A 13,469-nucleotide genomic window follows, 5' to 3' on the forward strand; every position below is an offset into this window, starting at 1 on the left:
TAGTACAGTGCTTATCTATAATGCACAAGGCCCTGAGCTCAAACCCTAGCACCAAAAACAAAGTTTGCATTTGATTAATTAGTCCATTGAAGTATCCTGGCATCATTTGGTATATGGCAACTGAGAGTTCTAACGCCATACATGGTGAAGTTGGAAAGGGGCTTCTCACCTGGGGCTTGCCAAGGATAGGGTGCAAAAGTGACCTGATCTAAAGATAGCTCTTACCACAGGAGCAGTGAGCTTGCGGTTCAGGAAGATGTGGCAGGTAAAAGTTGATACAATGGCTATTGTAGACACAATGGGAGCCAGGGCTGAGTTTCCACTTTGGACATATCCAGCCCTTTCCAGTAAATGTTTTTCTCTCTTTCTTATATCTGCAAAGAGAAGGCAATCAGGGGTGATCTTATTTTGCATGCCACATCCTAACATTAAGAAATGTATTGCTCCCAGACTGGGGAAAAAACTTAGCAGGTAAAAATGTTTGCCACACAAGTATAAGGACCAGAATTTGGATCCCCACAAGCCACATAAAATCTGTGCAGGAAAAGCCACTGACTGTAATCCTGGCACTCAGAAGACACAGCAGGGACTCTCTGGGGCAAGCTGGTTAGCTAGACTAGCCAGAATAGCAAGTTCCAGGCTCAGTGAGAGGCCCTGCCTCAATGGATATAGTGAAGAGAGATCAAGGAAGATACCCACCAAACATCAGCTTCAGGCCTCAACATACATGCACCCATACATGTAGAAGCATGTATACATACTGCAAACCACACATACACACACACACACACACACACACACACACACAAGCAAAAAGAAAGAAAGATTTGAATGAGAATGGCTCCTATAAGCTCATATGTTTGAATACTTAGTCTCCAGTTAGTGGAACTGTTTGAGAAGGATTAGGAGGCGTGGCCTTGTTGGAGTAGATGTGGCCTTACTGTGTTACTGGGGGTGGGCTTTGAGGTTTTAAAAACCCATGCCAGGCCCAGCCTTGTCCATCCCCCCCCCCCCGCTGCCTGCAGATCAAGATGTAAACTCTCAGCTACTGCTCCAGCACCATACCTGCCTACCTACCACCATGCTCCCTGCCATGATGATAATGGTCTAACCCTCTGAAACTGTAAGCAAGCTCCCAACTAAATCACCTCTCCTTAGTCATGATGTCCGTTGCCTTGGTTGTGATGTCTGTTAATAGCAATAGAATAGTGAAAAGACATGAATTATTTCTGCCTGATTCTCCTCCAAATGAGAGTGAAATGTAAAATATTGAAACCCCAGGACATGAACCCAGTAGCGCTAGGCTCTCAGAACTCTTGCAAGTTGATGGTTTCCAATGTCCCTCCCAGCCCTGATTCTCCATAGATTGAGTCCTAAGCCAGATGCCTACAAGGGTCAGACAAGGACTATACATGACAGGAGTGCACACAGGTGAGACCAGAGTAAGAGTGTGGAGTAGAACAGAATGGAAAGGTCCATCCGGGCTCAGGGAGCCTCGTGTGGCTGGGCCTTCAGCTGCTCAGACTCCATGGATGAATTTTTATATGCTAGCACCCTGAGTTTAGATGCAGGGAGGGAGTGGAAAAGAACATTTGTAAACATTGCAGAGCCACGGGCATGTATGGTAGCCTAGAGACATCCAAAGTGGGGCCCCTGCCAGGTAACTCAGGGACAGATCTAAAGCCTCAGGGGAATGTCTCCTCCTCCTCAATCTGCAAGGTGCCCAGGACTCTGCACCGTTCTCTTGGATGTGCTAGGAACTGACCGAATTCTAGCCTCTTGTACAAAAGCGCTTTCACACGGGCACTGTGGCCACCACACATTCCTCTTGCCTCCCTAGGTCCCACGTTCTTCCAGCTGTGAGGACAAGGAGAAGCTAGTATGGTGTCCAACAGGACCTGCTCAGCGGAGGAAGTTGTTTTCTGTGTTAGTATTGGATCCAGGGCTCTACTGTCCACGTGCCTTTCACCTCAAGAACCCAGTGTCCACATCTTTGCTCCTACCAGGGGACTTCTCCTTTAGCCTTCACCCCCTAGCTTCTCTCGGGTCCTTTGGGGTACTCTCCTCAATTTACCTTACAGAATTGTCAATCATTCAGGAGTTGAATTTGGTGTCTACTGTAGGACAGGCGCTGTGCCTGGGGCTGGGGACACAGAGTAAGAAGGGTCGCAGCCCTCTCCCAGTGAGGAAGATAGGCAATAAAGAAAAACAGAAATAAATGCCTGTAATTCCACCACTTAGGAAGCTAGGGCAAAAGGGTCTTGGCTTGGAGGCCAGCATGGGCTTCACAGCTAGTTTCAAGCTAGCCTAAAACACTGTTGCAAAAGAAAAGCAATAATGATAATAAAACTTGAATAAGATAATTTCCAATTGTAATGGGTGATCATAAAGAAACAACCAGAGCTAAGTGATAAAGGAACACTGGTAGGATGGGAACACACTTGGAGCGCTGGTCCAGGTGGCCTCTGGAAGTCAGCGATCGGAGGAGACCCAAGGTCAACACAAAGACAAAAGGAGCATCTAACAAGACAAGGAACCTGAAGCATGTAGGAGAATGGCATGATGCTTCTGGAACAAAGAGAGGTCTTCATGGCTAGAGCAAAGTCAGCAGAGGTTACAGGAAAACGAGGTCACCAGACGCCAGACCTACTGAGCCAAATGAACGCATCAGAATTTCACTAGAACAATCTAAATTTGAATCATCTAAGTGAGATAAGAAACCACTGAGGAACTTCTAGCAGGGAGGAGGCAGTGAGTGGTACTTTTAGATGTTACTCCGGAGCAAGATGGGTGGCTGCTGGGAGTGAGAGGTGGGCTGCTTCTTCTTCTGTATGACCTCTGAGGGGAGACTGGCTTGGACCAGGGTGGTAGTGGAATCGAGAGAAGCAGATGGGCTCTGGGTGTGTCTGGAGCCAACAAACACACGTCTATTTTTGAGCTTTACACTACAGCCTTCCCTGAACCTTTACAGTGGAAACCCTTTCCCTAGCCACTTGGGCGGCTCCCAGGGTCTGCGAATAGTAGGAATTTGATCTATAGTCATCGAACCTAACTGACTTCTGCTACACTGAATTGGGTTACATTGAATTAAGTCCAATGGAATCAGAATTAAATGAAATGAAATGAAATTGAATTAAGTTCAGAGTGTGAAGGAAATATTTCTGCATCCTCAAAGAAGGGCCTATTGAGTTGCTGATGTTCCAGCCAGGGGATCTACCTCTTCTAGGGGCAAGATTTATTTGTTTACATGACATTATCTTTGGTTTTTTTTTTGTTGTTGTTGTTGTCATTGTTGTTGTTTTTAGTTGAGGGACCCAGTGTCTCACTATATGGCCCAAGCTGCTACAGGCCTTGTAATCCTCCTGTCCGTCTCCTGAGACCTGGAAGTCTAGGCCTGCACCAGCCACAGAGTGAAGCAGGTGTTTTAGAACCAGTCCCGGAAACACAGACACAGCTTCACCCCAATTTTATGCTCTTGCCTAAGTATGAAGGAAGGTCCTGATTGCTGACTGTAGCCGTGACTCTGGTCCTGGAGTCACCACCCCCTGAAGCCACACCAGCAATTCTGTAACTGTCCCCGCAGCTAAGGTTGACGTTCAGTGGTGCAAGCTCTGCAGCCACCGAAGGACAGCAAGGAGAGGGCCTCCCACATCCTCACAGAGACCATCGAACCTAAGCTTTTTGGGAATTGTCTGCTACAGCCTGGCAGCCCTTCTCGAGTGATCCAGGGCAGCCTGGAGTTGGGTATTTTTGGAGTCTGTGTCAGAGAGGGAATGACACTTGCGATGAACAAGCCTGTGGGGCATCTGTGTAAGATGAATTACTAAACGGTCTTATTAATAAAACCCAGAGCCAGGTATTCTGAGAGATGAGAAAAGCAGAAAGATGCCAGCCGTGTTCTCACCACTTGGAGATCCTCAGCCAGAGAGACCTACTTCCTGTATGCCCACGCCTATATGCCTTTCTGTTCTGCCATCTCATTTCCGCTCTCTGGCCAGCTACAGCACTTCCTCTTCCTGCCCAGCTCAGACCTCCATGCCCTTATGGTTAGTGCTGGGATTAAAGGTATGTACCACCAAGCCTGGCTCTGTTCCCAGTGTGACCTTGAACTCACAGAGATCCTTCTGAGTGATAGAATTAAAGGCATGTCCTACCATTGCCTGACTTCTATGATTACTATAGTGACTAGCTTTCCCCCCCGATCCTCAGATAAACTTTATTAGGGTGCACAATATACTGGGGACACAATACATCACCACACATCTGCTTCAAACCAAAGCTACTGAACATGCAGATGGAGGTGTGGCAGCAGGAGGAGCAGGCGTGGACACCCCTACCCTGTGTGAGGACACCCTGGACGTCACTCAGGATAACTTCTATCCCCTGTACTCAGCATTCTTTTCTAAACTCTCCTGAGGGGCTCCCCCTGTCCCCTTAAGGGAGACTGTCTCTTCCATAGACCGCCATGGTCTTCACGGAAGGGAAAATCCTGGGTACCTTCCCTCGGCCTTCCATCTGAGGACCAGAAGAGCTACGCTTCCATTAGAAGAGTGCTGGAGGTCCCCAGATCTTTGGAGTGTGGGGAGGGAAGCTGCTTTGAGGTAAAGGCCACAAACTCTGCAGATCATCATTACCCTTTGCGATCCTTTCCAGAGGGTTCTAGGGCCTGACTTGGGAGTAGGAGGTGACAGGGGAAGGGAGGAGAAGGGCATAGATTTCCCCAGCTCTGCCCTAAATAAAACAGCAATGCTGGGAGGGAAAAAAAAAGATTTACATTTAGATTTGACTGAAATAGGCTTAATATCACCTGGGGAAAGAAATCTACAAATGCATCCTCATATCGGCTCAAGAGGCATTGTGTCAGTGGGCCATTTAAGGACAATAAAGCCACTAGGAGCAAGGAGAGATAGGGGTGTGTGTGTGTGTGTGTGTGTGTGTGTGTGTGTGTGTGTGTGTGTATGTGTGGTGTATGTATGTATATGTGTGTGTGTGTGGTTGGTGTATGTGTGTGGTGTGTGTGTGTATGTGTGTGGTATGTGTATATATGTGGGTGGTTGGTGTGTGGTGTGTGTGTATGTGTGTGAATGTGTGTGTGTTGTGTGTATGGTTTGTGTGTGTGGTATGTGTGTGTGGTGTATGTATATGTGTGTGTGTGTGTGTGTGGTTGGTGTATGTGTGTGGAGTGTGGTGTGTGTGTGTGGTATGTGTGTATGTGTGAGTGTGGTGTGTGTGTGTGTGGTATGTGTGTATATGTGTGAGTGTGGTGTGTGTGTGTGTGGTATGTGTGTATGTGTGTGTGTGTGTGTGTGTGTGTGTGTGTATAAACATCTTCTAAGTCAAGGAAATAACCTGACACAGCTACATTACTGCTCAATCTGTTTGTGATTATTTTTGTAAGGGTAACTGGCCAGCACTAGACTTCCTGTGCCCCAGAAAACATGAAACCATATGCTGCTCACCCTTGGGTTCATTATAACAGATGTCTGGGTCTATTAAAAATTGCTACAAGCCTTGAAAAATCCTCTGACCTACAAGAGTACCTTAGGGGGTCCCCTCAGCGCCCAGGCCCTGCCCCCTGCTGCAATGCCTGGCCCTGCAGAACCTTAGGAACCCCTTAAAAGAGTACATTCTACCCATGTAAGTGCTTTGCAAAGCAGCTGCTCATCTTACCGTGAATGGTGTTCATAAAAGATTTCTCCCAGGCGTACATTTTAATCAGCTTGATGCAGGTCAGAAACTCATTCATTGTCTGAACTCGCTTGTCTGTCACTGAAATTGCTGATCTTCGGAAAGCTGAATTGAGTTTGGCCATAAACATCTGAAATCGAGGTAAAGCAACTGTGTTCAGGGAGAATTGCTGAATTGCAGTTGGCCTAAAAATCCAGGGATGAGACGATAGCGCCAAACCAAGTTCTAAGGGAACTTGGCTGGGAGGCTCAGTCCAGTCCTTCCTTGGCACTCTGGCAGTTGGCTTGGCCTGGAGGAAACCACTGGGAATCTGTCAGGTGACAGAATGAAGTGCCAAGATGCAGGGCACGAAAATAGGAACTTTGGCAAACTCCACAAGCATCCCTCCTCCCCCAGGGCACTTGAATTCAAGTTCTTAGAGAATGGCACAGGGCCAGGAACACCTGTGTTCATAGAGGCTCGGCCTTTGGGTGCATGCTGCAGAAATGAAGCCCTTCACTCAACTCCACAAAAGTGGGCACGCCAAGGACAAATGTCAAGCATTTTGCACTGCACATCCCTGACTTACCTGGATGGGGATGAATATAATGTACACGCATATCCCGACAAGAGCTGTGGACCCCAGAATGAAAAAGGCATACACCGCACAAACGACCATTAGGATGGGGATGGTGGCTGGCAAGGGACAAAATAAGGCAGCCTCAAACAAGGAATAACTATCACTTGATAGTATATTGAGCACCTAGAAAGAAAGCACATAGGTTCAGGCTTGGGACCCTTCTGGAAGCTTTCTGATTGGCAGGAGTTGGGTCACATCAAGGGACCAATGAAATGAGTAGTGTGGTCTCACTCTGGCATGACTTTGGAGGGCTAGTTTCTTAGAGTTGAAGACCCCAAAAAATGGAGCTGCAAAGAGATATGCTGTGTTTTAGTAGCATGCTGAGGTCCTATTTATGTCTTTATTAACACGGCTCTGCTTTACTCAAGGCAGCAACACGCCGAAAGAAAGACTACCCTGTGGGCATGGTGGTCCATGCATGTGATCTCAGCATCTGGGAGGCTGCAGCAGGAGGGTCTGGAGTCCGGGCCAGCTTGGGCTCCACAGTGAGACCCTGTCTCCAAATCATCAAAGAAGGAAAGAGAGAGAGAGATGAAGGACAAGGTGAGGGGGGAAGAAGAGAAGGGGGAGAAGACCCTTCTGTCTCCTTTGTGCAGAATGTGGCCATGTGACTGGGGGTTGAAAGTGATATGTAAGCCAAAGTACAGAATGAGACCCGGGGAAGAATTTTTTAAAGAAAACTAAGCTCAACTCCAGGATGATACATTATTTGTGTTTTTCTCTCCCTCCTACTGACTTTCTGAAAAGGTTGGTGTGGTTGGATCTCTTACAACCATCCTGAGTCATTAGGAGAGACACATGATAAGAATATGATGAAGGGAAGGCTCCCAAAGCCACCCTCCCGCAAGCCCTGAATTGCCTTCTTCCAAACTTCTTTAAGATAAAGTGAGATCAATTCCTTTATTTGCTTTTTTAAAAAAAGAAAAGAAAAGAGAGTCTTGTGTATTTCAGGCTAACCTCAGATTTGCAGTGTAGCTAAGGATGACCTTGAGTTTCTGACCCTCCTGCCTCTACCTTCTAAGTGCTGGAACTGCAGGCATGAACCACCACACCTGCTTCATGTGGTGGTGGGGCTGGAACCCAGGGCTCTGTACATGGGAGGCAAGCAGTCTGCTAACTGAGCTCTGTCCCCAGCCCTTGTTTCTTCCATGCAGAATCACTCACAATTGACATAAGATGATTTGAATACACAAAGGAGCGACTGGGAAAGAGAAACAAGTCCTTTCACCAAATACCATGTGGGGTTTCCTTGACTAGGGAGTTTTTCTTGAATAAGAAGCAAGGATTTTATTACTAAAGATTAAGGGCTTAAGAAAATGTCAACTCTGCAGGACGATGCATATGTTTCTGTATTCTATCTTTGGTGCCAGAGATCTTACACAATTGAAATATTTTTTTTTCCAGAAGGGAAGAAGTTCTCACTACATAGCCCAGGCTAGCCTCAATTTCCCAGTGCTTCTTCATCTCCTGGGTACTAAAATTACAGGCATGCACTATACTTAGCTTGTCCATCAGTTTTACCAAGTGTCTATAGTGTGCTCTATAATGTTTTCTTGTCCTCACTATAATCAAAGGGCTTGAATAATATCACCCTCGACCTCAGTGCCAGCTTTCCAAGTTCTGCAGCTCAGATGTTAGCCCTCCTCTGTCTCGATTCCTCTTGTGTTTTGAGTCGCCACCTCCTCCCTTAGCAGGGGAGGTGAGATGATGTGATGGGCAGGATACAAACAGGTGAAAAGGAGGCCGGTGCTCCACCCAGGAAGCACAGCCCACACACTCACAGAAACAGGACCAGTCTTTCAGGTGCGCCATCTCTCCAGCCCTGCTTACCTCACCCGCAGAGATGTGAGTCAACGTCTTGAAGGACAGCAGGTTTTCGAAAACTAGCGTGGAGAGGGCCACCTTCAATCGGATCGCTGTGCGGTAATTTATGGCCCAGGCAAGGGCCCAGAAGAGGACTTTGGTAAACTCGGTGGCAAAAAGGGCCAGACACAAGCAGATGCCAACCCCGATATGTCCGGAGGAAATGCTGGTGATATGCTGAAGGATTTGGTGAATGAGAACTGTCTGTAAAATAGTGTGGTGAAGAGAAGGGAAGGCTGCTGGGTGGAGCTCCACACCAGAGGCCTCTAATGACAGCAAACTGACTTTACAGGCAGAATTTTCCATTACTTTCAGTGGTGGTGGCTGCACTTGACAAGGACTGGCTTTATGAAAACTCACCCCCAAGGAGCGCAGAAATAAAGACAATGCACTACAGCCACCAGCTCTTAGAGAAAGTGACTAAGGACATGCTTTGCCCAGCTGGGGACCTAGGAGACAATTCAGAAGAGCCAGCCCCACTCACCGGCCCCAAGGCTGCCATGATGATGCACAGGATGTTGGCTACAACATCCATCAGCACACGAGTCCTCTGGAATTTCCATACCACGCGGCCCAGAGAGGCCTGCTCCGGCCCCACCCTCTTAATTTCTTCATCCCAGAGGATTTGAAATCTGCAGTGAAAGAAAGGGAAGGAAAAAGGACAGGCAGCCCATGTCACCTATCATCTGGAATTGCTTTGGTGAGCCAGCTCTTACAAAGGGGCATGACACAGCCTCATCCCGGTAACTGGTGCCTTTGGGCAAGTAGTGTTCGTTCACTTTCTTCTTCCTCCGGGCAGGTAACTGGTGGAGGTGGGGTGGGGAAGGAGGTGATGCCCAGACAGAGCTGCTGATAATGTCTGCACTAGGCACCACCCAAATCTTTCCTTCCCCAGGTTCCAGCTACAACATCCCTAATATAACCGTAAGAACACAGGAGCAATAGAGAGTTAAAAGTCCTTCTCGCAGGGGGAAAGGCTGTCTTTCCTTTTTAGCAAGGTATGATGGTACGTGCCTATAATCCAAGTACTTTGGAGGCTGAGGTAGGAGAATTTGAAGTTTTAAGTCAGACTAGGCTATGTAGCAAGACCTCGTTTCAAGGAAGCAAAAACCATTGTCCATTTCAAAGATTTGAAAGGAGTCCTGCACAACAGGTCTACGGCACATGAAGCAAAGGATGCTAGAAAGCAAGGCTGTGCAGACTCTCGTGAGACTTCACAGGCCTCAGGAAGGCGCTTAGGTGGTGCCATGCTCTAAGTGCAAAGAAGACAACTGCAGGTCTTTAGGTCAGTGCAGTGAAATAATTTGCTAGCAGTATGATTGATTGTGGATACTCGACGTGAGGGGCATCAGGCCAGAGGTGCAGTGCTGGCAAGTTAAAGGGGGATTCAAGGACAGGTAGCTAGGGGTGACAACAGGACTCTTTGGTGGATTAGATGTGGGAGGGGAGGAGAATGGGGACCAAAGGTAGAAGTCAGTTTCCCAGTGTTAGCAACCGTGAGAATGGAGGGGGGGAGAGAAAGAGTATCAAGAGGTGGGGCTGAGGGTCAAGAATGAAACTTTCAGCTCTTGTTTATCATGGGTGAAGCTGCGTATGCAATACACAGGCAGAAGAAAAAAGAAAAGAAAATCCTATACTCACTCATACAAACCCAAACGAAACACCTTGCACTTTAGATATTGAAATATGTGAGGCATCCAAGTGCTGCTGATGCCGGACCTATGGAATTCAGATTCTAGAAGAGAGGCCTGGGGTGAAGCGGGGCACATCATTTATTTGGTGCTTAATCTCTTGGCCTGAGTGAAATCAGCTAAGAAAAAAAGGGCAGTTGATGTTGGGCAGGAAACAATTGAAAAAAAAAATCCCTAATGGGAAACACTAGCTAGAAAGCTAGAAGGAAAATCTAGCAGCACACAGACACTGGTATAGCCCCTCAAAGTTCCCTGGAAATCTTCTCAAGACTGTAGAGAAGTTAGCAGTAGCTGGGGTTTCCTCAGGGCAGGGATAAGGGGCAGGGCAATTCTTCTCCTGGAAGCAACTTCAAGACCACAGCTTGTGCTCAGCCCCTTTAGTATATATTCCAGGATGTGTCAAGCTTTGGACCATGTGGCCAGGACAAAGAAAGGTAGCAGTTTTGAGGACCTTGGTCAGGACATTATAGGTCCTCAGAACCCATTTCAATGCAAGTATCAGGAAAAATGGAGTTTGCGACTGGAGAGATGGGGGCAGTTAAGAGCACTTGTGGCTCTCCCAGAGGACTCAGGCAGGCTTGAGTCTCAGCACCCACATGGCAGCTCACAACAATCTGTAACTCCACATCCGGGGATCTGACACTCTCCTCTGACCTCCTCTGGTGGCAAGCATGTGCATGATGCTCATACAGACATTCAGGCAAAACACTCAGCATGTTAAAAGCGAAGCATGAATGAGGTTGGAGTCTTTGTGCAGATGAGAACAAGTCTATAAATTTTCAACTGAAAAGAACAAGGTGGCAGCCACACAATATGTTCTATTCTTTTAAGATTTATTTATTTTATGTATATGGGTGTTTTGTTTGCACATACAGCTGCACACCCAAAGAGGGAATTGGATCCCATACAGCTGTGGGTGCTGGGAATTGAACTTTGGGCCTTGGTGTTCTTAACCACTGAGCCATCTCTCCAGCTCCATGTTCTATGTTTTAACTTCAGCATAAAAAGCATAGCCTGGACTGGGTATGGTGGCGCACACCTTTAATTCCACCACTTGGGAGGCAGAGGCAGGTGAACCTCTCTGAGTTCTAGGCCAGCCTGGTCTATGGAGTGAGTCCCGGGCCAGCCAAGACTACACAGTAAGAGCCTGTCTCACGGAGGGAAAAAGGTGGCCTGTGAGAGGAAAGCAGACGAGGCATTTCTGCAAACAGTGGCTGCACAGGTTATGGTTACAGAGAGTAGAAAAGAAATCTAAGCAGGTTTACCAACACGTTAATGGTGCCTGCCTCTGGTAGGGGAACGGAAACACGGTGGGAAATAGTTTTACTGCTTAAATGTTGCTAAGCTACAACTAACATCAATTAGTTTGGACCAGTGGTACATTTTTACAATGTTAATTTTTACAATGTTAATATAGGCAGTTTGCAATGCAGACATACAATGATGATATTTTTTTTAAAAAAATAAATAAAGCCAGAAATGATGCCTAGAGCTTCATGCAGCAGCCAAGGTGAGGCCTAAACAGCACAAAGTCAAGCAAGTCCCCCAACGAACTGTCCACAGTGCTGCTCCTCTAGCTCCCGGCCTCACACTAAAGTCCCCTGTGTCCTTTCTACCCAGCCATGCTTTGCCTAGAGACCAGGCCAGAAAGTGCAGGCATTTCAACCCACATCTCAGTGAACAGTTACTGAGAAGGGTCAGCAGCTCCCAAAGGTGTCAGTTTCCACAGGGGACACAGAAGCAAGTAAAAGAACTCTTGGGATCCCTCGCTCACAATGCCCTCCCCTTGGTGACCCTGGTACCTCTTGGCGTTGATGTCAGATGAATCATATGGTGATAGTGGGGGCAGGTTCTCCACAGTCAGCGTGTGCTTGTAACTTTGAATCATCACAGGTGTGAGCCAGGAAAATGTGGCAAAGGACAGCAGGCCAGCATCATCCACAGGATTGGGTGCCAACCTAGAGCAAATGGTATTCTTGTGTTCCTGGGTGCTGGGCTCACTGCCCTAATACCCTGGCTTGAATCTGTAACCACCATGATAATCATAGTCATGTGTGGACCCTGGAGCTTGCATTCATTAGCCCTTTGGGTAGTTCTTGGTCTAGCTTACCCCAGCTCAGGAGAGCAGATGGTGAATGTTCAGGAAATATGCAGGTCGGCCATTAAACACAGCCAATATTCAAATTTGAGTAACAGACATTTAACTATATTGTCCTGAAATCAAAGGTAACCATACCCAAAGTTTAGCACTACCTATTTCCTCTATTTTTTGTTATAATTTTTAATACATTTATTAGATTATATGTAAAATACTACAGAATGTTGCATTAATTTGCATGTCATCCTGCATGGGGTCCATACAGATTGTTCCAATTTTAACAAGCACACTGTTGAAGTGAGCATTTACACCACTGTCCATATCCTCTTAGGAGTTCCTCGAATTCTTTTACCATCTTTGTGGTGGGAATATCCAGGAGTGGGGAGCCACTGTACATCTCTCCAACTTCACAATCAGCAATGTCATGTTGGTAGCCAGGATATGGTACTTACAACATAAAAACTGAAAAATATGTGGAATGAATATAACCAAAATGGAGTATATGTGTATGAGAAAGGAGAGAGAGATTGTCAAAACTAAATAAAATTTGAGACATGCTATAAGCCCAAGAGATGCCAGTTGGACTTCTGTACTCAGAAAAGGCTGCAGTTTCTAGTTTTGTGGTTAATGATGTATAAAATAATATACCAAACTACTGAGTATATGTGCTTGGAAGTCAGGCTGCCTGAGATACTATCCTAGAGTTTATAAATCACCTACTCTCTGACTCTCTGACACTTAGTGTGGTCATGTCAGTAAAAGGTGAAGTCTATTTCCCTCACCCTGAATCTGAGAAGCCCTGCAGCTCACTTTGGTGTGCAGAATGCAGTAAAAGTAGAGTGCTGGCCTGAGCATAAGTCTAAAGGTGTCCTATCTGCATCCACTGTTGTGGAATAATCTTTTTGTACACTGTGAAGATGTGTCTTGCCAAGACACCTTCTTATTGGTTTAATAAAAAGCTAAATGGCCATTAGCTAGGCAGGAGGTATAGGCAGGACAGTCAGTCAGACACAGATGACGCTGGGGAGAAGAAAAGTGGGATCTCCAGGAGAGGCAGAGGAAGCAAGCATGCTGGAGGACAGGTGAAGCCATGAGCCACAAACAATACATAGATTAAAAGATATGGGTTAATTTAAGTTGTAAGAGCTGGATAGTAACAAGTCTAAGCTATGGCCTATCATTTATAATAAATAATAAGTCTCCATGTCATTACTGGGGAGCTGGTGGTCCTGACAAAAAGGTCCAACTACATCCACTCATTTTTTTGGAAGTCCACTGGAGGCTGAGTGACTACACGGCCCAGTTGTCTCTACTGTCCCAGTCAACTACCTGTTGGTCAACACTCAGAAGCACAGGCACCTTGCCCAGCATATGCCTGAGTAAACCTGATCAAGACCAGATGAACTACCCAAACCATGTCAGCCCAGGTTGCTTTATTTTATGAGTTACCCGTATAATTGTAAGCTGAAAAAAAATGCTTTCAGCTGATGAATGGTGAGGTAGTTTGTTA

General features: G+C 46.6%; 1 protein-coding gene across 2 annotated transcripts in view; it reads right to left on the minus strand.

Moving 5' to 3' along the window:
• Abcc12 (ATP binding cassette subfamily C member 12) overlaps positions 1–13,469 on the minus strand; it is a 76,743-nt gene that overhangs the window by 47,624 nt on the left and 15,650 nt on the right. For both annotated transcript variants that reach the window (XM_059264501.1, XM_059264502.1), the window contains exons 3-8: positions 11,664–11,819; positions 8,655–8,802; positions 8,138–8,374; positions 6,257–6,430; positions 5,671–5,818; positions 226–374 (exon numbers count right to left, since the gene is read on the minus strand). In XM_059264501.1, coding sequence (XP_059120484.1) covers positions 226–374; positions 5,671–5,818; positions 6,257–6,430; positions 8,138–8,374; positions 8,655–8,802; positions 11,664–11,819 — 1,012 coding nt within the window. The remainder of the gene's footprint in view (positions 1–225; positions 375–5,670; positions 5,819–6,256; positions 6,431–8,137; positions 8,375–8,654; positions 8,803–11,663; positions 11,820–13,469) is intronic.

The sequence above is a fragment of the Peromyscus eremicus genome, chromosome 5 (genome assembly GCF_949786415.1).
Source record: "Peromyscus eremicus chromosome 5, PerEre_H2_v1, whole genome shotgun sequence".
Lineage (NCBI taxonomy): Eukaryota > Metazoa > Chordata > Mammalia > Rodentia > Cricetidae > Peromyscus > Peromyscus eremicus.